Genomic DNA, 27,924 nt, shown 5'->3' on the forward strand with positions numbered 1-27,924 from the left:
ACATTACACGTAGTTAGAAGAATAAGGTCGGGCATGTTCAGTGCTCAAGCACTCTGTTGAAGAAATTTGTCACACGTCCTGTATGCGCACGCTCAGTGTTCGCGTCTGACCGAAGTATACTTTGGGCTTAAACCTCATTGGTACTTGTGTCATGACATTTGGTCATGACACATAAAAGAACCAATAAGAGTTCATATAATTTGATTAAAGGAGTTTATTAATGATTTGATTTGATAATGAATAATGACAAAAATTTCAACCTGTTCACACAAAGTGATCACTTGGCTTCAGAATTTTTGGAACTTGGATTTATGGTGTTTTTGTTCCTTTTTGGAGCTTGACAGTCCAGACTTAATATTCACTTTCATTATATGACATTTTAAAATTATTATTATTATTCCTTTTTTGTTCTGCAGAAAAAAGAAAAAGGTTTAAAATGTAAGTAACAATGACTACTAAACTATTCCTTTAATTGTCTAAGTTAGAGAAAATGCTATTTGTGTGACTGCATGAGGGGTAGTAGTTCACTTAATTATCTTACGTTACTTCATAAAAGTCAATATTACAAAAGATCATGTTGATAAATGAGTTAAGGCATTTTCACTGCATTTTTTTTTTATTTAGTGTCCCATGCGCAGCAAAAATAAGCTCAAAGTCTAAAACTCCACTTGCAGCGTCGCATATGCGGGCAGTGTAAATACAGCAACCTGTTAATACGGTCACCAAAATAAATATGAGCTGCTCATACATGCGGTGTGAAACAGGCCTTAGACACACTAAGAATTCAGGTCACTAGTGCTAATCTAAAGTCAGATCTCTTAGTTTATGTAAACATTTATTCAAATTATGAATGTGATGGAGCATAGCTCGGGCTTCAGGAAGTCTCAGCCCATGTATTTGAATAATTGAAACTCAACTGATGGCCCAGATTTGTAACCATTATGTTTCTACCTCCTAATGAAGTGAACATGCTGATTAGAGCCATCATGCACCAAGTGATCCATGAAACAGTCCCAATAGCAGTTTTATTTTGTGACATTTATAGAGCAGAAAGATTGGCTTGCAGAATGGGAACTCTATAACCACAGAGGTCTGTAATACAGCTTATAGAGAGAGACAATGTGACACCCGCCAAGAAACACAATACTCAATACTGATTGGCAACCACCATAATGAACCCCTCTTGAGCCTTGCTGGAAATGACGTTTGTGAGGAATTATTTTCTAGGGTTAATGAAACTTATGAAGAAATCCGATGCCGGATTTCCTATCACATTAAGATCTGTTATCTCATTGTGCCCTGCACAAAAGAATGTGAATGCGGTTATGCATTTCCTGTTGGTTATGAGGTATCTGCACATGCTCCAAAGCTCCTTTACAAACAGTCTATTTGGTGCTAGCATAAAAGCATAAACAGTTTTGCCATTCGTGGTTACAACCGTTGTAATGGCATAAAATACAAAAGAGGGAGTTGGGTTTTATTATGGAGGCAAGCTGTAAAACAGTGATAAAAAAAAAAAAAAAAAAGCATTTTTGTACTTGCAAAAGTGTGTGAAATGTGCAACTGAATTAAAATAGGCAGATGGATCGATGGATCTTGAAGTATCAATACATAAAAATAAAAAAAATTTAAAAAAAAATAAAAATCACAAAAATATCTATCCTACATGTTTATTTTTTAAAGTAGTGATTTAAAGTAGTGATTATTATAATATTTTATTAATTCAGGACAAAAGTCAATGTGTATTGTAAGCTTTGAAGTTAAAAAAGTGAAGATAATAGTTGCTACAGTGAAAGTTGATAATTTTTTTATATAAAACTAGTCTAAACGTTTAGGCCTATTAAAGGTGAATTGTGCTATTTGATGCTGCCAGAGGCAGATGTTACACTCTTCTTCTCTAAATGTTAAAAATAACAGAAATATTTAGTTTAAAATATAATGTTAAATAGCTACACTTATCTATTTTATAAAAAAAAAAAATAGCACAATTTTTTTATATGCATTGATATCAGCATAAATATCAGCATTATTGACCTTAGTAGTACTTGGTATCAGATCGAAAAGAAAATTAGTGCTATTGCCCATTCCCAACTCCTAGCCCTTATCCACCGAAATTGTGCTCTGCTGGTTCATGGCTGGGGCAATCTGGAGCCTATCATAAACCAGCCATGCTTTTCCAGTGACCTGAGAGCCAAATGGTGATGTAACGGGTTACTGTCTATATGGTAGTTTCACGTGACTACCTTAAACATAAACAAACATAGCATGTCACAGTGTGTTTGTATACAGCTTTCACTCTTGTTTTTGAGGACATATTTAAACATACAGATTAATGCAACCCATCGTTATTACATTGCTCAACAAGATTGTCAAAGATGACATCTACGCTAAAGACGACAGGTAATGTAATTACATGATATTTTATGAACTATGGCTTGCTAAGTTCTGTAAACTGTTACAGTGGAATCATTATTAACATTGGTGTAGCATATGGTTGTATTTTGATTTTTGCCATAGCATTTAATTTTATTGATTGAGAATCCCACCATTTTACTTAACAGATAGCCGCGATCTTCCAAACGTACTGAGTAGCTGGTCAAAAATCACCTTACAGAACAAAACAATGCACAAAATAAGATAACAACAATGTAAGAAAATCTAACAAAGTTGGCAAATATTACTGAGATCAGCTGCAGAGGACACCGCGATTCACTGTTTATCACTATCGTTACTGGCTGAATTCAATCCCCTGGTTAGTTAACAGGCTGGTCAGTGTCCGAGTCCAAAACATCGTTGCTTATGTCCCTCTTATGGTCCCTGTACTCTCATTTTTTTTTTTTTCTCTCAATTTGGAATGCCCAATTCCCAATGTGCTTTTAAGTCCTCGTGGTCGCGTAGTGATTCGCCTCAGTCTGGGTGGCGGAGAACGAATCCCAGTTGCCTCCATGCCTGAGATCGTCAACCCGCGCATCTTATCACGGAGACATAGTGCATGTGGAGGCTTCACGCCATCCACTGCGGCCACCACGCTCAACTCACCACGCGCCCCACCGAGAACGAACCACATTATAGCGATCACGAGGAGGTTACCCCATGTGACTCTACCCTCCCTAGCAACCGGGCCAATTTGGTTGCTTAGGAGACCTGGCTGGAGTCACTCAGCACGCCCTGGGATTCGAACTAGTGAACTAGCAAACTCCAGGGGTGGTAGCCAGCGTCCACCCCTGGAGACTGAGCTACCCAGGCCCCACAGTCCCTGTACATTCTTAAGTGTTTTTCAATTTGTTTATGATTTGGTCAGTTGCCCGACTGAAGGCGGTGTGCATCATTTCGTGCTGTATCTTCATTCTCTTTCATTTTCCAATGCGATCTCTCTAGTTTATGTTGGATCTTCGTAAATACCATATCACAAGTAGAGCACTCGTTTCGTCCTGTTACCTTAACGTTTTTCATGTCTGATAATTTTGTGGGTTTTTTATTGATGCTATAGAGCGAAGAAGTACTCTTTGCTGCAAACGGTTGCTTCTGTTGTTGTTTGGAAAAACTTTACCATGGTGATGAACATTATCCCGCCTTCCTTCCCCTGACGTAATCGGTTCCTGCGTAGAGACCAGCAAGCTTTTGGAGCCGGTGCAGAACCAGGTTTTCGGCCCCAGAATGGCTTTTTCTGCAGTGAAAATGCACGGAACAGTTTGAGAATTCGCACCAGCCCAGGAACCGGCACCTGAACCATGTCGGTGGAAAAGGGCTATCACTCACCTTTCCCCTCTCTATTTGTCTCTCTCACTGAACTATCCACTCTGTCCTTTAATCATATGTGCGAACAACTGTTCTCTAAGGTTTATTTGTGCGTGCGTTCATGCAGTCGTGAGTGAGTTTGAGACTCACTTTTGGTTAAGACATCACTGAATCTGTAAGAGTCCCCATATCAACACACCTGCGACGCAATTACCTCTTCAGTCACATCTACCTCCCCTCATTCTCCTCTTATTAATCAAGTGGGGGTGAGAGAGAAAGATAAGGAGGTGAGGGACAGGTGTGTGTGTAAAAAAAAGAGAGGAGAAAGAGGAGATGTGATGAAATCTAATGAAAAGCATTGTAATCACACTGAAGAGCCCATCTGTGCACAGGAGGCTAATCAAACTCCCCTGCCTCAGATTAAACTGAAGCCATACACCTTGCACAGATCTACACACACACACACACACACACACACACACACACACACACACAGTGTTAACTACATTCGGAAACCATGCTACAGGTAGTGGTCGAACAATATGGGTTACTTTAATGGCCGATGTCAATACAACATGATCACACGGGAAGTCGGCATGTTGTTTTCAAGAGTTCCAGTACCAAATGATTAGGTTTAGTTTTGAGTTTGGGGGTACAGTTTATAAAATATGCATTTCTCTTCACTGTATTACAGCCTGTAGAGCTAAAGATTTGCTTCACAACTCAATTTTGGCCACTGGGGGCAGTGTTTTGCATTTTGGAAAGCACAGACCGATTTCAGATAAAGAAAAGTCAACCTACTGTTTCTGAATTTTTGGTGAGATCAGTCTGGCCGATACCAATATTTTAGAGAGCAGGGTATCCGATATAGCCAATATAATGCAGATAAAAAAAAATATACTACAATTTACAAAGAGATGCACACAAATTGCAGAATTTAAATGAACACTTTACAATCCAGTTAATTGTTGGTCAATTTTAGAACTGACACTGGGTGAAATCACCACTTCTGTTAATCTGCCAATCATGTAAAATTAGGGGTGTATTAGGGGCAGTATGACCAAAATCTTATATCACGATAACGATATACAGTACTGTAAAAAAGTCTTAGGCACATAAGACGTTTCACAAAAACATTTGTCAGATGTAAGATGGTTATTTATATCTTCAGTTTTAGTGTGTCAATAGGAAATATACATTTTATACTCCCAAACATTCCTTTTGCAAACAGAATAGAATAGAAGAACAGGGAGCCCTGCAGCAGATGTCATGGCCCCCACAGAGCCCCCCACTGAACATCGGGTCAGTCTGGGATTACACGAACAGACAGAAGTAATTGAGACAGCCTAAATAAATAAAAGAACTGTGGTGAATTCTCCAAGAAGCTTGGTACATTCTATCTGCCAACAACCAAGAAAAACTGTGTCCAGGTTTACCTAGGGGAATTGGTGCTGTTTTGAAAGCAAAAGTGTTCACACCAAATATTAATTTAGCTCTTTTTCTGTTTACTGGACTTTGTATGTTGTTAATTGATTAATAATTTTAAGAAATCCTCACTTTGGAAGTTTTTCACAAGTGCCTAAAACTTTTGCATAGTACTGTATATCACAATATAGTTTTTTTTTAAAATTGGTTTATATATTAAATAACCATTATTGTAATGCCTATTTTTGAAAAATCCAGTCAATGAACAAAATACATTATAAATTAAAACTACTTCCTCTTGTATAATTTTCACAAACATAGAGTTAAAAAAAAAATCAATTGGTGGTAATCAAAAAGTGGTAATCAACCTTACCATAATGCTAAATTTCACATTTCAGTCTGATGTTGTTGACTAGTATTATTACTCGACATCTTCTGAAAGCAATGCAACAAAGGAAATAATCCATAAGTACAAAAATATCCCCCCCAAATAAAACATTTCATTAGGCTCGTAATGATTTAAGTCATCTCTTTAGACAATATTTGAATATCTGAAAGCAATGCTGGTTTGTTTTCTAATATCTAATATCATTCAAACTGAATTTTATAAAGGGTGATGATGTGTAGTTTAAAAAATCTGCATGAAAGATGACACAATTGTTGGCGCATGACACATTGTTTTAGCTGTTTTCCTCGTCAGTGTTGGTTAGAATATCAGTCTCTCTCACGGTTTGAGATATATGACTTCCTCTGTAGAACTTTAAGGTAAAAAAAAAAAACCAACAACTAAAAACTCAGATTCAGATAGGTCATGCAATTTTTTAAGTTTGTGCCGCGATGGAGAGAAACGGGATTGAGTAGTGTGAGTGATCGCACACTCTGGCTTCCCCTGTCTGTGGAGAACAATCTGGAAGCCTGCTGGACTCGCACATACTTTCATGCTTCTGAGACAGCAATCACGTGAAACACAGCTGCGTGTGTTAGATACGTATATTTAGATTGCGAGAAGAATGCATTGAATTTCCACATGAATGTCTCACATGAAGCTGCTCTGCTTTCCTTCTCCATTTCTCAGACAGAATGTGTACCACGTACGTGTTACGTGAATATAATGAGGTGCACAGTTCTTGCCACGCTGTGTCGATTTTGCATAACCGTGATAAAGACGATAATCCAAAATGTATACTGGTTGACAAATTTCTACTGGTTTATCGTGTCTACCGATGTATCGCCCACACCTAGATACAATTATCCACCATAGCTTTTAAAATGGCCAAAATATTGGCTGAAATACTGTATCATTCTATCACTACTACAGGGTTTACGCTTGTAAATCAAAGCTTCCACCATAGGCAGCATATTATTTAGGGGTAGCAGAGGACAGGCGGCACATTTCCAAATGTTTTGGAAAGCTCATACCCCACAACTTACACTCCAGACCCGCTTATGCAAAATCTGGTAAACAGACCGCAGGCATATCATGTAACCAGTCCAGTTTGTTTACCTAGGTAGCTTCTGAAATGCAAAAATCGCACCTTAGATTCAGGACTCCCAAACAAACCAATTAAAATCTTTCAAGAGGTCATGCAAAACAAATTCCTTGGCTAAAACATTAACTTATCATGACCTACATACAGAGCCTGAATCCTGTATTGCTGGTTGCAATACTGTGAAATGCCATGAAGTGATCAAACACCCATATGCTGATCACAGTAGCATTGCATTAAAAACAAAAAATATAAAACTATTGATTTAAAAGTTGTTGATTATAAGTACAGAAATTATATATTTTAAGTTAAATGCAAAATAATCAGAAATATGCAAAGTAGTTTGAGGGCGACTGACTTAAGTCATTCACAGTGTGTCATGGGAGTGAGGTTTATAAGTTATCGTTAAAAATCAATTCCATTTAGGATAAATTAAATGGGATTTCAACTTACGGAACCAGACTGCCGTGCTCTATTGAAGAGTTACTCAAGAAACTCACAGATTTGCTTCAGATCTACCCTGGACTCTTTCATAACCACTGTGAGAGAGGTAGTTCTTTCTGGGAACCACCATCAGACATGTTTGTTTCTTTTGAGAATCAAGATTTAGATTCAAAAGATGAAATGAAAAGACCAACTATCCAGAATCTATGGCAGGAAGAGGTGCTTTGGCAACAGTCATGCTTTTCTTCCTATAAAAATGCTTATATTTCCTTAACCGGCCACATATGTCTAAACTCCGGCAAAAACAAGCTGTCATCTTGGCAATTTTGGAGCAGTGGATGCAAACTGAGCAAACCGCTGATCATGTTACCCCTTAGGCCAAAACAACCAGCCTGACAGGCTGCTGTAGCAAGATGTTGCCCTTTAGCACTGATCTCAGACCAAGTTTGATGTTTCTCTTATTATGGTCGAGTAAGAAAGACCTCGGAGGGCAACTTCAACTTCAACAAAGGTGTCACTTCATAGACCTTATTCAGAGCAGATGTCACCATTTAAATTGCTGCTTATGAAAATTAGGCTGTGAGAGACAGAACAGTCCATGTTATATGTCAAACTGTTGATTACCTAAAAAACAAACAAACAAAAAAAATATGGTTCCTTGAGTCATCATCCATGACTAGTCGACAGACCCAACGTGTCGATCAGTTTCAGAACTTATCGACTAGTCAGTCCAACCCCTAATACAGAGAGAAAAAGAGAAAGAGATGGACAAGAACTACAACAAAAATTATGCATGAGTAAAAAGAAAGGAAATGAATCAGGAATCAACATTCTTTCTTCACCAAACCAATACAACAAAACACACACATCCACAAAGAGAAAAGGCATTCAGGCACAACAGTAGCATTCTTCTCTAATTAAACATTGATTGTGGCCTGTAATGAAGGAGGTGGTTAATGGCTATTACTGCCATTTCCAAGATGATATAACCAAAACACCAGCAAACTGCAAATACAATAAACAGAGGAAAGAGCACAGTTTCCTTAGTCCATTAATGTGTCACCTATTAAGCAGCCTAGAGCAAAATCTGCCCAATTAACTGCCCAGTAGATCTGGACGACATATCCAATATTCACATTTTTATTGCGATGATTTTGCTGGCAATATAAAATTAAGCAATATCGTGAATAACCCAGTGATTGTTGTGTGCTTTTTATTTGGCCACTACATTTCCTAAAGAGAAATTTCATGATACTGCAGGGCTGCACAATTCATCAAAAAAACATAAAAATCTCAGTACACTCATATGTGATTATGAAACAAAAAGATGTGATCTATTTTTTATTTATTTATTTTTCTCCCCAATTTGGAATGCCCAATTCCCAATGCGCTCTAAGTCCTCGTGGTGGCGTAGTGACTCGCCTCAATCCGGGTGGCGGAGGACTTGTCAATTGAACATGAATTTGTACATATGAACTGTGTTTTAGTAAAAATGCAAGTTACAAAATAATTATATTAGTTTTTATAAAAATTGTTAAAAGAATTTTTTAATATAGGTAACAAAATCTTTAAAAGCACATTGCATTAGTCATGCATAGATTAGCCATAATAATGAGGAAATCGAGTAAGGGGGTGAACATTGTTAGAGTGCGGATTTGTAATCCAGCCCCTTGGTAGAAAGGAGAAAAAATATTGGCCCTCGCCCCCTTCAAAGTTGCCCATCCCTGCTAAAAGTTACAGGTGAAGAAAATGACTAAATATATATTACAATTGTTCTGATAATAATAATAATGATAATAATATCATAATTATTCAGAATTTTGTTGTATTATAATAAAAATCATCTGGTTAGTGGTTAAAAATCAAAGGTTAGTTTTTGCACAGCCTGTTCATTTATAATTGCCTTCATTATTATTATTTATTTTTATTTTTTTCATTCATTAAACATTTTCAGTATACTTGGCTACAATGGCTGCTTGGTTAAAATGATGGTTCCTTTGGTTAAAAAAATAAAAACAAAAAACTTTTAAAGCCATTTTATAACAAATAAATAATTATTGAGAAATGTTTCATTTCAAATATTGTCAATAAGCTGAAAAAACAGAGATATAGGAAATTCCTGGAGAGAGAGGACTAATGGGTTTAGGATGCATTGCAGGTCAGACTCAAACCTACATCATCCATATGAGCACCAAAGCTATGGTTGTCTAAGGCATGCGAGTTAAATATTGCATATGGCACTGAAAGATGTAATCATTTTTATTACAACATTTAAATAATCAGCGTTAAATCAATTTCATTACAACAAATCCATAATTAGTCGTATTTAAATATAGCATCTCATTTTCAGTATAGGAAATGGGAGCAGCAGAAGTTAAAACTTCATTCATGTTTGATGAGATTAGAATTCATGCACCAGGGAATCAATGGCACCACATTAAAATATTCTAACACACAAATGTTCAAACAAGTCAATTATAGAATGACAACACCACATACAGTATAACACTATCATTGTATCATCTTCACACATCATACTATCAATATTTAGAGCAGAGCCCCTTTACACAAACACTGCACTACACCATGACTGAACTATAGACTAAAAAAAGTGGAAGGGTTTCAGACAGATAAAACCTTACATCCAACAACACAGCCACAACACCACACATGGGAAGGGTATTTGGCTCCATCCCTGAGTAAGTCTCTCTCTCTCTCTCTCTCTCTCTGCATGTGTTTGTGTCATTTTTGCTCCCCACGTTCTTTGGGAAAGTAGGGAGGGAATGTTAATTAAAAACAGCAGTGCAGTTGTGTTTAACACTAAGTGCAAATAACTGATTAAAATGCAGTGGTTTTTATGTATTCGAGTTTGGGAAGATAAAAACAATGACAGGGGAGAATAATGCACAAGCAAGTTGAACGTGTAAAGATAGCAAAATGAGTGTGCCTGTGCATGCGAATTTAGTGCGTGCATGATATTATTTGTGTATTAATGCATTTAGTCTGTTACAGTGTAAGGATTTGAGATTATGTAGTTGTATGCGATTAAGGCCGCCAGAGCCTTAAACACTCTGTTTACACTAGAGTTTACACTCTGTTGGAAAACGTTGTGAATCCATTAATTTCATAATATGTTGGAAGTATGTAGGGAGAAACCGCAAATGTTTGCGAAAGTGATGCTCCGTCATGCAACGAAAAGTTGAGAACAGTTCAACTTTTATTGCAACGCAATGTGAAGTAGCTATTAGTTGACCAGCAAAAAATTCAGAGGTACTATTGGAAATCCAATTTGCTTTATTCACACTTAATTTTAAACTGCACATTCCACAAACCCAAAACATACATTATGCAAGTCCACAAACGCAGATGCTTCTAGCTACGCAAGCTTGATTTCTTGCGTTTTGCATTTTAAATGTGTTAGATGCAAATCATAACACAACGCAAGAATGCACTGCATTCTCAACGTTGCCACAAGGGGTGCTATAGCAGATATTAGTGTGATCTGTCTGCTTCTACTCTGCGCTTTCACTTTCAAGTCAACCACTGTAATGGCGAAGCAACAGTTTAAGGCCATGTCCACACTAATAATCTTTTTCTCTAAGTTTTGGCCTTCCATCCACATTGAGACAGTGTTCAGTGAAAACTGAGCTTTTTGAAAACACTCTCCCAAGTGGATTGATTTGAAAACACCATCTTCACATTGTAATGTGGACTGGGAAAACGGATATATCTGAAAACGATGATGCATTTGTTGTCATGTGATGCAGTTATGTGATCCATTCAACCAAAACAATCAAGATGGCAGCCCATGTTATAGTGGTGCTGTTGTGCCTGATATTCACTTTGATAGCGTTGTTAAAGATAAATGTTACTTTGTACAACATTCATATTGCATTCCTTCAAAGGCGACTGGAAGTTTACTCAGAATTGGTGTATGGCGACGGAACACAAGGACAACTGTGTTTCAGACCGTACCTGCAACAACGATTGTTCGCATGCACAGTAAGGGGATTTAAGCGGTTTCACACGTTTTAGTGTGGAAAAGTTTTTTTATTCAAAAATGCTCGAAAACTTGAAAAGCAGTGTGGAAGTAGAGCATTTTGAAAGTGAAAATGCCATTTTCAAATTTATCAGGATTAATGCAGATGTAGCCTAAGTAAGCTAAAGTCAATATATTTATAGCAACTTATTTAAATTACAACACATCCAATGTAATCGCACAGAATTTTATATGTAACTCTATTGCTCCCTTGAGTACTGAGGTTTGTTACCACCAAAGATAACATTAAGCAAGTTCAACCAAACTGCACATTGGCAAAGTGCTCACATTTGCGTATTTGTGTAAAGTATGTATCTGGCCACACTCTCAAAACGGAGCTTAAGCATTTCTATCCATCAAGCATTCTGTCAGAGATTTCTATAGATTGTAGGTGTCCCAAATTATTTGATGGAGATGATGGAGAATACCTCTGAGGAGCATTTCAGTGTGTAATCTATCTCTCCCCTTCTCTCTCTCTATTTAATTCAACTGGGATCAATAACGGAAAGCTGCTAATTGTAGTTATGAACTCTGCATTGATTAAAAGACAAAACAACCACAAAGAGCTAATGAGAGTGAGAATGTACAAGTGTACGAGTATGTGTTTCAACTCCAAAAGGGAACTCTTTGTTTGTTCTATTTGTGTACCTGATCACACTTAATTCACTCAAAAAATAGAGCTGGATGGGGTGTAATAGGACTTTGTAACCGATAAAGGGGGACGTAAATTGGTCTTAAAAGAAAAGTTCATCTGCGATGGCTAGCCCCATTGATTTCCAATTGCCTCTGCTAAATTTAATGAGTTTATATCCTAGATCATCAGACACTGAGAGCGTGAAGTAGCTGTTTATAAAGGAGATTTATCCTTTACCACTTTATTGTGTTTGTGAGGCTTTGTGGTTTGTGGTCTTTCAGGGCTTTTTGTGAGGTGACAATGACTGTGTCTTGTGTTACAGTACATGACAATAAAGTCTGTGAATAAAGATCCCTACAATGGCTTGATCTTAAGATTCTAATAATTAGACTCATAAGATCAAGCCATTGTAGGGTATCTTTATTAGACTCTAAATGGATGCAAGGTTAACTGAGGCTAGCCATATAAACTCACAAATAATAATCTGAAAAAAATAATAATCTAAAAACATCAAAAACCTGGAAACGTTTTTGAACACATGCACATTCCAACTCAGTTACTCAAAGTTTGCGCTCTGCTGTCAGAATCCTTGAGAACTCTATGGCCAGAAAGTTCCAGAATCTATTAATATCCAATCAGATCCTGCCGTGCATGGTGATGTCATAAAAGGAAGTATATCTTTGTCTCTCCACAGTTTGCAGGCATGATAGAGATATGTGGCCATTCTTCGTGAGCTGTCAATCAAATTCCCCCAGAGTTGCCAGCAGAAGCCCTCTCTTACAAAAAGATGACATGAGTGGGATTCACTGGGGACTTCCAAAGAGCTGCATCAAATTTTTCCAGTCGCTTATTCTATCTGCCTCTCTGTTGTGTCCTCCTCCTTTCTGTACTGCCCAGTCTCGGTTTCTTCTTAATTCCTCTTTCTCTGAGATTCTACTTCTCAAAATCCCATTCCCTGACTTATATTTGCCCTCTACATCCTCTATTCTCTCTCCACCTCTCTCTCTCTCTCTTCCATTATTCCTGCTGTCTGGGACCTCATATAGCCTTCGGAACAGTCCAGGTAATGGTTAATACACAGTAAGGACATACTGTGTATTAACCATTGCACTTGAACAGAAAACCTTTCTTCAAAAGCCTGTCGCTCTAACTTCAGGACCCCTGTCCTCTTGCCAATTAGGAGTGGGTGTTTGTATCTAGTAGGTTTTGGGGTCAGGTGGGTAATGGAAAGTGGTGGAGTGGAGCAAACCATGATTGAAGTGTGTGTAGGTCCTGCAGCGAGATTTTGAGATGGTCTGCAGTTGCAAAGCTCTACTAAATAATGTGGTCAGGCCAAGAGACAACCTTACTTTAGAGTTTACACAGGGTCCAATTATATATATATTATCAATTATATTGTTTTTGAATGTATCATAATGTATATTAGTTAAAAAGTTCATATACTGTATATACCGCATATACAGTATATATATTATATATATATATATATATACACACACACACTATATTGCCAAAAGTATTCGCTCATCTGCCTTTAGACGCATATGAACTTAAGTGACATCCCATTCTTAATCCATAGGGTTTAATATGACGTCGGCCCACCCTTTGCAGCTATAACAGCTTCAACTCTTCTGGGAAGGCTTTCCAAAAGGTTTAGGAGTGTGTTTATGTGAATTTTTGACCATTCTTCCAGAAGCGCATTTGTGAGGTCAGACACTGATGTTGGACAAGAAGGCCTGGCTCGCAGTCTTCGCTCTAATTCATCCCAAAGGTGCTCTATCGGGTTGAGGTCAGGACTCTGTGCAGGCCAGTCAAGTTCTTCCACACCAAACTCGCTCATCCATGTCTTTATGGACCTTGCTTTGTGCACTGGTGCGCAGTCATGTTGGAACAGGAAGGGGTCATCCCCAAACTGTTCCCACAAAGTTGGGAGCATGGAATTGTCCAAAATCTCTTGGTATGCTGAAGCATTCAGAGTTCCTTTCACTGGAACTAAGGGGCCAAGCCCAGCTCCTGAAAAACAACCCCACACCATAATCCCCCCTCCACCAAACTTCACAGTTGGCACAATGCAGTCAGACAAGTACCGTTCTCCTGGCAACCGCCAAACCCAGACTCGTCCATCAGATTGCCAGATGGAGAAGCGAGATTCGTCACTCCAGAGAACGCGTCTCCACTGCTCTAGAGTCCAGTGGCGGCGTGCTTTACACCACTGCATCCGATGCTTTGCATTGCACTTGGTGATGTATGGCTTGGATGCAGCTGCTAGGCCATGGAAACCCATTCCATGAAGCTCTCTATGCACTGTTCTTGAGCTAATCTGAAGGCCACATGAACTTTGGAGGTCTGTAGCGACTGACTCTGCAGAAAGTTGGCGACCTCTGCGCACTATGCGTCTCTGTCATTTTAGTTGCTGTCATTCCCAATCGCTTCCACTTTGTTATAATACCACTGACAGTTGACTGTGGAATATTTAGTAGCGAGGAAATTTCACGACTGGACTTGTTGCACAGGTGGCATCCTATCACAATACCACGCTGGAATTCACTGCGCCCCTGAGAGCGGCCCATTCTTTCACAAATGTTTGTAGAAGCAGTCTGCATGCCTAGGTGCTTCATTTTATACACCTGTGGCCATGGAAGTGATTGGAACACCTGAATTCAATTATTTGGATGGGTGAGCGAATACTTTTGGCAATATAGTATGTATATATATATATATATATATATATATATATATATATATATATATATATATATATATATATGTGTGTGTGTGTGTGTGTGTGTGTGTGTGTGTTTTATCAAATTGTTTATGTTTCCAGGAGTGTAGGTTATTCGTGTTCTTGAGACGTTACAGACATTACAATTAATTTTCTGTAAAGCTGCTTTGGACCAATGTGTATTGGGAAAAGCACAAACAAAAAACTATACAAATAAAAATTATTCGCCTTGATTTAATTTTATATGTGTTACATTGTTTTTTTCTACTTTGGCAGCAAAATCTCAATGTTCTCTCTGTGCACTGCCAAACAAACTAGTGATAGCCAGTGCTGAAGCATCTTATCAATCAGAAATTAGCATTATTAATTCTGATACAAGTAATGGCCAGCATCATCACTGCCATCCATGTTAAAATAAAATTATACATTATAAATTCTGAATCGAAGTACTGATTACCATTGTCTGCCAGACATGTTGAATGATGCAATCATCATCTGCAGCCTGAAACTGAAATTTTGGTCGGATTTTAGGAGTGAACGGACTTGGCTGCAGTGGAAAGCTATAGGATGCTCCCTTGCTCCCTATTTAGGGGGGTTTCACACTGGCAGTTTAGTCTGAAAAAGAGCATGGTTCACATGAAAAGTTGGTAATTTGAAAACTGTTTTGCGGACCAGGGAGCGGACCGCAGTACCGAACCCAAGACTACCTGTAGGAGGTGGTCTGAGTTCGGTTGCACTGGAACTGTGGCGCAGTTCACATGAGTGAGAAAGCAACCTGTACTCGGATCCGCACTTGTTCAGGAAGTAAAATGACTTGCGCATGCGTTTTTGCTGATTTAAGCATGATGACATCATCAGTTGCACAAAAACAAACACACACACATGCATCATGAGTGGCAGGGAAACATTGCAGGACACAGAAAAGGTGAGGTGCCTTTTATATATGTGAGTGAGCGAGCGTGCAACTAGCTGTGTCCTCAAAAAATATAGTTTGTGAACATCAGATATAGTCTCCTTCCTCTGAACATGTGCAACTGCTTAATTTCAGCATGCAAAGCACAGAGGCAAAAGTGTCGTTCACTCTGGTGTGCATAATGACACAAAATTAATAACAAACAAATTCTCTCTTTCAAATGCTTTCCATCATGTGCACGTTTGTGATGACGCAAGCTGATGATGGAAAAGCACCAGGGTTCGACAGAATTATACTTAAGTCTAAAACCAGACCAACACTGCGGGAGCTGCTGGTAATAATCACACTTGGATTCGGACCGCAGCAAACGTGCCCAGTGTGAAAACCACCTTAGTGAATGAATGAACCTCCAGTGTGCTGTCTGTCTGCACTGGTCTCAGAACATTTCGAAATGCACCTTATTTTCATTCTAACTCCATATAAAGCCTCTGTAAGCAGCATTTTTATCTCAATGTGAAAATGCACAGTAAATACAGGATTTCTAAAGGAAAAAAAGGCCTATAGTCCTTGTAAGTATTGTGTTTAACAGCCTGCCATTTCGTGATAATTCACTCTAAATTAAAAAATGGCATATCAGATGAAACTAGAGACTCTAATCTTTTGACTCAAACAGGTTTCAATGTAAAAACGTAATTAGGTTTCGTACCAGATGTAGTTTTGTTGGCATTTCTCCTAAAGAAAAACTCTACTGTGATTGGCGCCATGTTGTTTTGTCACATGACTCGGTGCGTCAAAAGTTTAACCCTTTACTAACAGCCCAGTAAAAATATACATATTAAAAATAGTATAAAATAAAATATATATCATATTTATTTACCTTTAAGTTGTGACCAATATTAGCCACAAAAAAAATTAAACATACATGCACGCAAAATACACCAAAAGAAGTCAATCATCTGGGCACCTTTGGCGTACTGTTTATAAAATACTATGAGATTTGGATGCACTAAATTTTTATCTCCCATGTACTATTTAGGCCAAGTAGAATGTGATGTGGATACAGCATGTTTCTGAACAACTTATGACTCCAGATAATGTGCAATGATGTGTGGACATAAGGTGGTCAGTTACATTACATACATTCTAAATTACATCCTATGAAGTGAATTACAGTGATGGGTTACAGTAGAGAAATGCAATTTGTTGGATTCAGAAATGCAATGTCATGCTTTCCTCCGCTCATGGAGGCCTCTATCATCCTTTCTCTCTCTCATATGCAAACACTTGGAGTTCATTAACATAATCAAGTTCACAAAGCGAGTTTAATAATTTGGCCTCCTGGCCGGCTGCCTGCCACAAGTGCTATTCCATTGTTGGGTTCTTATTAAATATCTCATATTCCATCCCGGGCGGTGAGCCGACCACTAACTAATTAAGGCCAAGGCATCAGAGGAGAGCACACATACCCACATTCAATAGTTAAACAGAAGAAAGTTGACTGGTTATCCTCAGTGCTGTTCATTTCCATTTGCTGTGTGCGTGTTTCGTGATTTACAGCTGCTATACACTGTGGCATTAATTCTCAATCCATTTGTTGTGTTATTAGGTATATTAGTCACTCAGCCAAGCATCACTATTATTGCTCATAATTGGCATTAAGGATATTTATTTTTATTTTTTAAGTATAAAACTTTAGTTAGTGCATAATCCTGCACTGTTTGTGCTTCAGACATGAATGACACATCACATTGTGACACTTGTTAAGGAGAGGTGTGCTGTTCCTTTTCTAAGCAATCAGACTTACAGTTTTCTCCTGGTGTGTGTTAAAATGGGCATTAAAATCCCATAGACTTGCATAGAAGAAGGGCCAAGCCATATTTAAAGACTAAAATATCACAAAGAATTGGGAGTGGGGATCCTGGGTAGCTCAGTGGTAAAAGACGCTGGCTACCACCCCTGGAGTTCGCTAGTTCAAATCCCAGGGGTGCTGAGTGACTCCAGCCAGGTCTCCTAAGCAACCAAATTGGCCCGGTTGCTAGGGAGGGTAGATTCACATGGGGTAACCTCCTCGTGGTCAACATAATGTGGTTCGGTCTTGGTGGGGCACGTGGTGAGTTGAGCGCGGATGCCGCGGTGGATGGCGTGAAGCCTCCACACGCTCTATGTCTCCGTGACAACGCGCTCAACAAGCCACGTGATAAGATGCGTGGGTTGATGGTCTCAGACGCGGAGGCAACTGGGATTCATCCTCCGCCACCCGGATTGAGGCGAATCACTACGTGACCACAAGGACTTAAAAGCACACTGGGAATTGGGCATTCCAAAATTAGGTGAAAAAAAAAAAAAAAAGAAGAATTGGGAGTGTACTATTGATTAGAGGCACTAAGTAACCACTTAGCAACCACACAGAACACCTTAGCATTCGCATAGGAACAGGCAAGCACCACTAGCAATTTCTTAAAAATTAAAAAATGTAGTTAGTTGAATAATACAAACACTTGATAGTGTGGGCACTTAAGGGTTAAATATAGCTGGCAGACAACATTTAGTTTCTCTGAAATAACAATACAGATTGTTTTGGCCTCTGGCTGTCAGACACAAATGATGGTAGCAACAGAGGAGAGTATTAAAATGAGGCAGTTAAGCAAAACTGGAGTGCGTGACTCTGAATAGTGCTGCTATATCACTTAATGGACATTGGGAGCGTCAAACACTCACTACGGCATATTGGGACATGAATACAGAAAAATCGTTGCACAGAGAAACGAAACATGCCCAGTGTGTGTGTGTGTGTGTGTGTGTGTGTGTGTGTGTGTGAGAGAGAGAGAGAGGCGAGGGTGAATTCAGCTCAAAATAACATGACCACATGCACTAGTTTGCATAAACACACTTCAATCAGCTCACACGGAGCTAAATTGTCATAAATAAAAAAAAAAAATTACATAATTAAAAAAAATCTTCAAGGTCCTAAATATAGGCTTCATTTTTGTGCAAAGTATAATATTGTTTTCTTTTGAGTTTGTAGTGAAACTGATCTGTTTTCACTCATTATAGCAGGAAAACGAGGAGGACTCACATAAACAACAAAGACAGTATGGACCATTAGATGCTTCCTAATGACATGTGCAATGGAGAAACATCCATAAATACATACAAAAACAGTCATATATGTTTCTTAACAGTACATTAAATCAAGGTATAGTTTGTCACACATGCTAATGGCTTCCACCCACATCCCTGTTTAAACAGGCACACACGCACACTGTAAATCTCTTGTTATTGTGATACATGATTAGCTCTGCTGATGATGCACGGTATGTGTACGGATAAGACCTCACACTTTGTGTGCCGCCATACACACACAAACACAGACATCATTGCCAGGTTTCACTCTGTGTTTGAGTCCATAAAAATGAAATTGTGCTACTTCGAGTAAAAGCTTTATTTTAGAATTCTGTTAGGAATAACTGTAGCTGTCCTTATTTTTTTACTAACCATTGTGTTTTTATTAAATTGAAAGAGCAAGGAAAACTAATCACTGTTTGTAGTCTGGAAAGGAGATGTTAAAGGGATAGTTTACCCAAAAATCATCCTCATGTAACTCCAAACCCATATGACTTAATTTCTTCCATAGAACATAAAAGGAGATGTTAGGCAGAATGTTTGAGCTGCTCTCTTCCATACAATCACAGTGGATGGGGACCAGGGGTTGTTATGCTCAAAAAAATGACAAAAAAGTACCATGAAGGCAGCATAGAAAAAGTCCTTAGAACTCATGCACTATATTCCAAGCCTTCTGAAGCCACATGATAGCTTTGAGTGAGAAACAAACTGAAACACTAAAGTCATTATTCACTGAAAATTGCTTGATGGCCGTGGTCTCGATTTACTTTCATTGTATGGAAAAGAACAGCTTTCATTCTGCTATCAACATCTAATTTTGTGTTCCATGAAAGAAAATAAAGTCATACAGTTTTGAAACACATAAAAGTGAGTACATTTTTATGTCTTTCTTCCCAGAACACAAACAAGAATCCACATTTTTTGCAAAAAAAAAAAAAATATATATATATATATATATATATATATATATATATATATATATATATATATATATATATATATATATATATATATATTACACACACAACCGGTCAAAAGTTTTGAAACACTTGACTGAAACATTTCTCATGATCTTAAAAATATTTTGATCTGAAGGTGTATGCTTAAATGTTTGAAATTAGTTTTGTAGACAAAAATATAATTGTGCCACCATATTAATTTATTTCATTATAAAACTAAAATTTAATAAAAAATAAAAAAAAATTAAAAAAAAAGGGGTTTGAAATGGATGACTTGGACCAAATAATAAAGAAAAGCAGCCAATAAGTGCCCAACATAGATGGGAACTCCTTCAATACTGTTTAAAAACATCCCAGGGTGATACCTCAAGAAGTTGGTTGAGAAAATGTCAAGAGTACATGTCTGCAAATTCTAGGCAAAGGGTGACTACTTTGAAGATGCTAAAATATAAACACAGTTTTGATTTATTTTGGATTTTTAGTCACAACATAATTCCCATAGTTCCATTTATGTTATTCCATAGTTTTGATGACTTTACTATTATTCTAAAATGTGAAGAAAAAAAATTATAATAAAGAATGAGTATTTCAAAACTCTGTGTGTGTGTGTGTGTGTGTGTGTGTGTGTGTGTGTGTGTGTGTTGTTCACATCAACCATCAGAATGGGTAAAACATTTTATCTCAGTGATTTCGACAGTGGCATGATTGTTGGTGCTGGACGGGCTGGTTTGAGTATTTCTGTAACTGCTGATCTCCTGGGATTTTCACACACAGAATTTACTCAGAATGGTGTCAAAAACAAAACATCCAGTGAGCGGCAGTTCTGTGGATGGAAATGCCTTGTTGATGAGAGAGGTCAACAGAGAATGGCCAGACTGGTTCGAGGATGGATGGATGGAAAATTCCAGAAAATGATCTCAAGCCTTTAGGCAATTAGCCAATTAGCTTCTGATAAGCCTAATTAGCTAATTGGAGTCAACTGGAGGTGTACCTGTGGATGTACTTTAAGGCCTACCTTCAAACTTGGTGCCTCTTTGCTTGACATCATAGGAAAATCTAAAGAAATCAGCCAAGACCTCAGAAAAAACAATTGTGGACCTCCACAAGTCTGGTTCATCATTGGGAGCAATTTTCAAATGCCTGAAGTTACCACGTTCATCTGTCCAAACAATAGTACGCAAGTATAAACACCATGGAACCATGCAGCCATCATACCGGAAGGAGACGCATTCTGTATCCTAGAGATGAATGTAGTTTGGTGCGAAAAGTTCAAATCAATCCCAGAACAACAGCAAAGGACCTTGTGAAGATGCTGGAGGAAATAGGTAGACAAGTATCTACATATCCACAGTAAAACGAGTCCTATATCGACATAACCTGAAAGGCTGCTCAGCAAGAAATAAGCCACTGCTCCAAAACCACCACAAAAAACCCAGACTACAGTTTGCAAGTGCACATGGGGACAAAGATCTTACATTTTGGAGAAATGTCCTCTGGTCTGATGAAACAAAAATTGAACTGTCTGGCCATAATGACCATAGTTATATTTGGAAGAAAAAGGGAGAGGCTTGCAAGCCAAATAACACCATCCCAACCGTGAAGCATGGGAGTGGCAGAATCATGTTGTGGGGGTGCTTTGCTGCAGGAGGAACTGGTGCACTTCACAAAATAGATGGCATCATGAGGAAAGAAAATATGTGGATATATTGAAGCAACATTTCAAGACATTAGCCAGGAAGTTAAAGCTCGGTCACAAATGGGTCTTCCAAATGGACAATGATCCCAAGCATACCTCCAAAGTTTGGCAAATTGTCTGAAGGACAACAAAGTCAAGGTATTGGAGTGGCCATCACAAAGCCCTGACCTCAGACAGACATACAGATAGACAGATAGACAGATAGATAGACAGACAGATAGCTAGATAGATAAAATTCTGAGTGTCATACAAGTGTGGTGGATCTGGCAGCTTGTTGAGTAGACAAAAGCAACATTTGTGGTTGTGGTGTTCAGTTGTTTGCATTACTGGAGAGTTGCAGAAGTCATTTTTAGACATAGAACTGTTTCCACGGTTTACAAAACTGTGACTGCTGTGACAATGGAGCACAAGTTCATGACAGAACCTAAAAATAAAAGATCTGTGCATGCGTGTGAATAGCAAAGGACTTGCATAAATGACAGCATTAGAGTTGGTGAGGGTGTGTGTTTGAGTACATAAAGTGGAGCTTACTTCAATGACGTTAGAGAAGGCAGTTAAAAGCAGCAAAAAAGAGCTCACTGTTAAGATGCATAACTGCAGGAAATGACACGCTGAGCTGTGGAATGCAGGCGATCACATTCCCTTCAGCAAGTTCACGGCATCTAAACACACCTCAGCATGTATACCCCTTCAAAACTGAATTGGTACACAGAATACACAATAGAAAATGGGAGTATTTCAGATTTGAGGTGATCGCATTCCTCCAAAGGCAACAAGACAACCTTCAGCTCAGTTTAGAAAGACAAGCCCTGCAATTATGGAAGGATCATACGACAATTGTGACTATCAAAGCAACAGAGGAGACAAAGAGGTCAAGGGTCAAGCCTCTTGGATGGGAGGCGGAGCCAGAACACTGCCAAGAGTTCTGGAACAGACAGTCGTCATGGAGACAGAAGCTTGCTCGTTCCATAGTTGCTGGTCTAATGGAGAAGTTTGAAAGCTGACAGCTTTGACAAGCGTGCAGTCTAATCTCACTGCCCGCTGGTTCATCTCACTGCCCGCTGGTTCCAGCATCACAAAAAACTATTGAATTTTGTTGAGCACAAGAGACATTTAAATATGTCTGGAGGAGGATTATGTGGTCTAATGATTTACTTTTAAAAGAACAGTTCACCTGAAATTAAAATTCTGTCATCATTTACTCACCCTAATGCCCTTCTGAATCTGTATCCAGCTATTTTGAGGAACACAAAAAGATAATTTTCTTTAGGAACCTGAACACAGTCCTTTCTATGCAATATAGTTCATAGTGACAATGGCTGTCAAACTTCAAAAAGGGCAAAAAAAAAACAAAAAAAACAAAAAACAAAAAAAAAACACCAAAACAGAACCATAAAAGTATGATAAGAGCAATCAATAGGACATAGCATTGTATTTTTTTATGTATTTTTTTCCAATTTGGAATGCCCAATTCCCAATGTGTACACTAAGTCCTCATGGTGGCGTAGTGACTCACCTTCCACTTGCAACTTCGCATCTAGCCCACATTCGTGTTCAGAATTCAAAAATGAATCGCGTGATTTGGTTACTACACATGCGAGAGCCAATGCTGTTTTAGCGACAATTACGTTGACATGCCAATACTTGGAATATAGTGAAAAAGTTGTATGAATTAGTTTTTTTCTTTTGACATTTTTTGATCTTGACACTATAAACTGCCGTTCTATGGAAACAGCGGTATAAAGATTCTTAAAAAATGTCTTTATTTAATTATATATATATATATATATATATATATAATTAAATAATCACATCATTTGCATTTTAATGATCACACTTGGCCATTTGGCCCTGTCCCAATACCCCCAACTGCGGTTTTGGTCTTTCCTACTTACCCACTTGTCTTACATATTTCCAGTGTTTAGTCACTAGTGTGCAAGCAGACGTGAAGACTGAGTGTGTGTCTGATTTTTGATTGCATGTTGGGATACTAGTAGACTTAATGATGTTGGTGCTGGTTGCGATGTGACAGCTGTTTTTGACTTTTCACTCAAATATAAGCAATTTCTTTCTACTTTGTTTCTCAATACACTGCATAAAACATATATAAGACTTTCCACAACTTATCAGTATGTGGTTTCATACAACAAATAAAAAGCATTAAAACTTAGATTTTAAATACATAAAGATGAGAAAGAAACAGTGGTAGTAGTTACTACATTTTTTTATTTAAAACAACATTTACTAGACCGTATATTGTATGCCACACTGGCTGACGATAAATGACCAAAATCACCAGCAGCATTAGGCAAGAACAAACAAAATAAGGTGATTATTAAGGCGAGAAAGATAACAAAGAGGTATATAAATATACACATACAGTAAATCGTATTTTGAAATTATGATGCTGCTATTAAGTCATCCCAAACACGTTATATACTGTTGAATATATTAATTTATACTAAAATAAATATATGCTTCACTTATGTTTCACAATCTGATTATAATAAATAACTTATGTTGAAAAGCTTTCCTTGACGTCTTCATGGCGAAAAATACACCGATCGCTCGGGTAAGTGGGGTGTAAGCTCCTGAACGTGATGAAATCTGGGATGCACTTAGCCTGAAATACCCCTCCGAAGCGGTATTCACGCTAGTGTGGATTTAGTGTGGGTTAAGTGCACTGAGCTTTGGCATGTTTTAGACATGGGACAGTCTTGAACACTTACTTCCTGTTGCGTGCACACGTACTCAAGTGGCCAAGACTGCAAGTGTGGGTATTGGGACAGGGTTCCAATCTGGACTTGTGAAGCTTCCGTCAAAAACACACTTAAAAATAAAAGCTCACGTCAAAAGAAAAGCTCAATTCAAAATAAAAGCTATATGCCTGACATTAAACAAATTGCAAAATATATTACAACTGTATAGTAAAATGTAATATTCACTGTAGTAATAATAATAATAACTAGGGATGTGCAAGACTAGTCGATTAAACGGTTCTGATGTGGCTAGTCGACACTGGAATTACTAGTCAGTTAATATTTCCCCCCATTAAACTGATAATTTTTACACATTTACATTTGGCTTTATATTTTTACAGAGGCTGCACTTAAATTACTGTAATATTAATGTTACATATTTTAAGTAGAATTAATAATACAAATATTATAAAAAAAAAAAGAGGATATCTGGAGCAGATACAGAGTTTAACTTCACCTCGGGCTGCGCATGCTTCTTCCCTATCTCACTCGCGCGCAGGAAAATGTCCTCTCACTAGACAAGCAAACTCAGCAAAGTAGTTAGGAAATCGCTTCGGTGGTGTGGGAATCGGCTTTCCAAATGTTTGAAAGTCCCTATGGACGTTTTCACATTTGAGTCTTCTTTAAATCTGTGCATGCTTGTACGTTATTTTTCCGCTGAGCAGGCTTTTTCAAGCGCAGGACAGGTGCCTCAGGTGAGTCAAGTCCCGTCTTTCACCGGACCATGTTGACGTGTTAATTTTACTCATCAAAAAATGTATGCTTTTGAGTAAGTAGCCTAGAAAATGACTGTTTTAGGCTAGGTATGCCATTTTTTTTATATGCTGATTAAGAAGGCTATTTTCAACGAGGTGCCGACTGCTTAACAGGTTAAACTATCTTTTATTCTGTGTGCACGTCATGTTTAGAATATATTAGGTTTATTGTAGGCTACATCACAGGCCTATTTTTTTCTATCCTATTGCTACTTTTTTTTAAAATCGTAACTGTTATTGGTTAACGTTCTTTTCCGAACAGCTGTCATATTAGATCAATGGTTAATGCATGACTGTACGTCGTGAAATACACGCAACTTTTCAGCGCATTTTTTTCTCCCTGTTAATTATTCTCAAAAATGTCCTGACTGTTTTAATATGTTAAGTAACATTTACTTGGTGATTTCTGTTTAGAACAGGCTTTTAGGGTTGTTCCATTGATCCTGCACTATTCATTCAATTGTTTTCAATAAATATGTCTGTTAAATATTCGCTAATGTTGATTCAGTGAATGCGTGTCATGTTCTATATTTAATGTACAATGATCATAATTCAAGGCGAGCACATCGCAGATAAATGCCCCTTTTCAGTGGAATTTAGCATCAGATTTGGAATAGATTAAGTATTTTAAATGGGTTGCATAAAAATATATATATATATATATTTTTTTTTTACTGTTTTCTGAAGGTTGGTTTCTCTTTAGACTAGTCGGTTACAAAACTTCAGTTTAAACGACAGTCAAATTAGTCGTAGCGCACATCCCTAATAATAACTATTATTATTATTAATAATTAATAATAATAATAATAATAATAAATATTATTAATAAAACTTAAGCAATATATAACAGCATTTGGGGAAAAATAAAACAGATTTCTGTAAGGTCCTACATAAAAACACTTAAGCAATCCATACTTCATTGAGAAACACTTGAAGGACACATGCATTTGTTTTAATGTATTATTTACATTGAAATGTAACTTTTTAAATAGGCTAAAGAAGTGTGTTCAATAGCACACAACCATATTAACATATTAGCATATCGATATTGAGAACAGTGAAATTTCCCTGGAATCGGTGCGTTCATGTGATTTTACTGAATAGAATGTGTTCTTTGGGTCCTGGAACAATATTCCTATTAACCAATCAGGCTTTAGGGGTAAGTTTAGGGTTAAAATGGATTTATGGGCATGAACAACACTCTTATCAACCAATAATTTTCCTCTGATTTTAGGGATTAAAGCCAACATCAGATCAAATTGAACCGTATTTACTTTCTTAATACACATTCCTGGTCATCTTATGAATGATTCATTGGTGTCTGCTATTCTAAAGGGAAAATAAATGTCTTCGTAATGTTTTATCAAAGTGTTGCTACACTTCTAAAAAAGACTTTGCTTTGACACCAAGCCCTCCTATTTTATAACTCCTTGCCATCCTATCAATTTCTGATGGATCTAATCGAGTCCAGCTCTGCTATTTGTTTAGTTCTATATCCTGTTTCACTCGGAAATAAATTGGGTTGCAAACAGCATTTAATGTTGGCTTTCATAGTAATGGTTAGGGCTTATGATTGTTAGATAAGAATGTTGTTTCAGGACCAACAAAAGGATGTTGATTCAGGAATGTGTCTCTGTAAATCGTGTCATGCCTGCACACCATCAAATCTCTACTTTGAAATCAGACTGCACTGAGAAAGCTGGTAAATGGAAACTATATGAGGAATAACCAGGATTGCTATACGTGTGTGTTTTTGGGGATTGTCCCTTACAGAGTTGGAGGATTTCCCTCATCACAGGGCTGTAACTATTACCACACACATCTCAAGTATATATGGAGGTTTGCCCTACTCTCTTTTTCAGTCCCACTCTATTTGCCACCCCCCCCCCCACACACATACACACAATCACATGGCTCAAGGACACCAAGGTAGAACCTTGTTAAGCCAGGGCGGAGCAGGTAATATTGGATTCAGACTCATACCAAACACAGAGAATTACATTATTGATCACAACATGGAGAAGGTTATGAAAGAGCCATGGGGGCCATGCCGGTATCCAATCTGTGAACTGTGTCTATATATATATATATATATATATATATATATATATATATATATATATATATATATGTGTGTGTGTGTGTGTGTGTGTGTGTGTAGGTCCCCAGGGACCATGGGCTGCTCTGTTGTTGAGCACACACACTCATTCATTTGCACACACACAGTGGTTCTATAATTGATTAAAACTGGCTCAAAGGGCAACTTGTGTGCTGACCCTCATGTATAATTCCAGATCTGTGCCTGGACTGCAGCGAAACACTCCTTATGATAATCTCCTGTCAGCCCAAGGAGACAGAGAGAGTAGTGTCTAAGGAAGCAGGTCTGTTTACAGTCAGACACACTGTGACCCACACAATCATTGCACAGGTAGGATAGCTTGGCCACATTACAAACTAGGGATGTGAAAAACTGCATAATTTCAAGTCAACTAGTGGATTAATTAGTCTTAAAGGGATAGTTCACACAAAAGAATTCTCATAATTTACTCACCCTCATGCCATCCCAGATGTGTATGACTTTCTTTCTTCTGTAGAACACAAAGATTTTAGAAGAATATCTCAGCTCTGTTGGTCCATTCAATGCAAGTGAATGGTGGCCAGATCTTTGAAGCTCCAAAAAGCACATAAAGGCAGCATTCTTCCTCTGTTTTCTAATGATTCACATTCTTCATGCATATCGTCACCTACTGGACAGGTAGGAAAGAAAAAAAATGGAGGGATGAAGCAAAGGAAAATAATAAATAAATAATATTTGCACAACAGCCCAGTAGGTTGCTATATGTAAAAAGAATGTGAATTGGCAAAAAAAAACAGAAGAACGCTTGTGAACGTGCATTGGAGGGCTGTTTGAAAGTACATTTATTGTAGAAAAAAAAGACTTAAATATTTGTCTGTTTCTCACCCACAACAATCATATTGATTCTGAAAATATAGAATTAAATCACTGGAGTCATTTGGATTACTTTTATGCTGCCATGTGATTTTTGGAGATATAAAGTTCAGACCACATTTGTTTTCAGCAGAATAAAAAAAGTCATACACATCTGAGATGGCATGAGGGTGAGTAAATGATAAGAGAATTTTCATTTTTGGGTGAAAAAAAGAAAGTGTTGGGGGAAGCACTGTATAATTAACAAGTCTGGCTTTGGGTACACCTGACCCCTATCGGA

The 27,924-nt window shown here is 37.8% G+C and overlaps 1 protein-coding gene across 7 annotated transcripts in view; it reads right to left on the reverse strand.

The window, feature by feature from the left end:
- Nucleotides 1-27,924, reverse strand: part of LOC127436902 (plexin-B2-like) — a 163,413-nt gene that overhangs the window by 108,135 nt on the left and 27,354 nt on the right. For 4 of the 7 annotated variants that reach the window (XM_051691398.1, XM_051691402.1, XM_051691400.1 and 1 more), the window contains exon 2: nt 27,246-27,441. The exons of 2 other annotated variants lie outside the window; for them this stretch is intronic. In XM_051691398.1, the coding sequence (XP_051547358.1) occupies nt 27,246-27,380 (135 nt within the window). In that variant the 5' untranslated portion in view covers nt 27,381-27,441. The remainder of the gene's footprint in view (nt 1-27,245; nt 27,442-27,924) is intronic. One more of the 7 variants, XM_051691399.1, reaches the window with a different exon arrangement.

This window comes from Myxocyprinus asiaticus, chromosome 47 (assembly GCF_019703515.2).
Source record: "Myxocyprinus asiaticus isolate MX2 ecotype Aquarium Trade chromosome 47, UBuf_Myxa_2, whole genome shotgun sequence".
In the NCBI taxonomy this organism is placed as follows: domain Eukaryota; kingdom Metazoa; phylum Chordata; class Actinopteri; order Cypriniformes; family Catostomidae; genus Myxocyprinus; species Myxocyprinus asiaticus.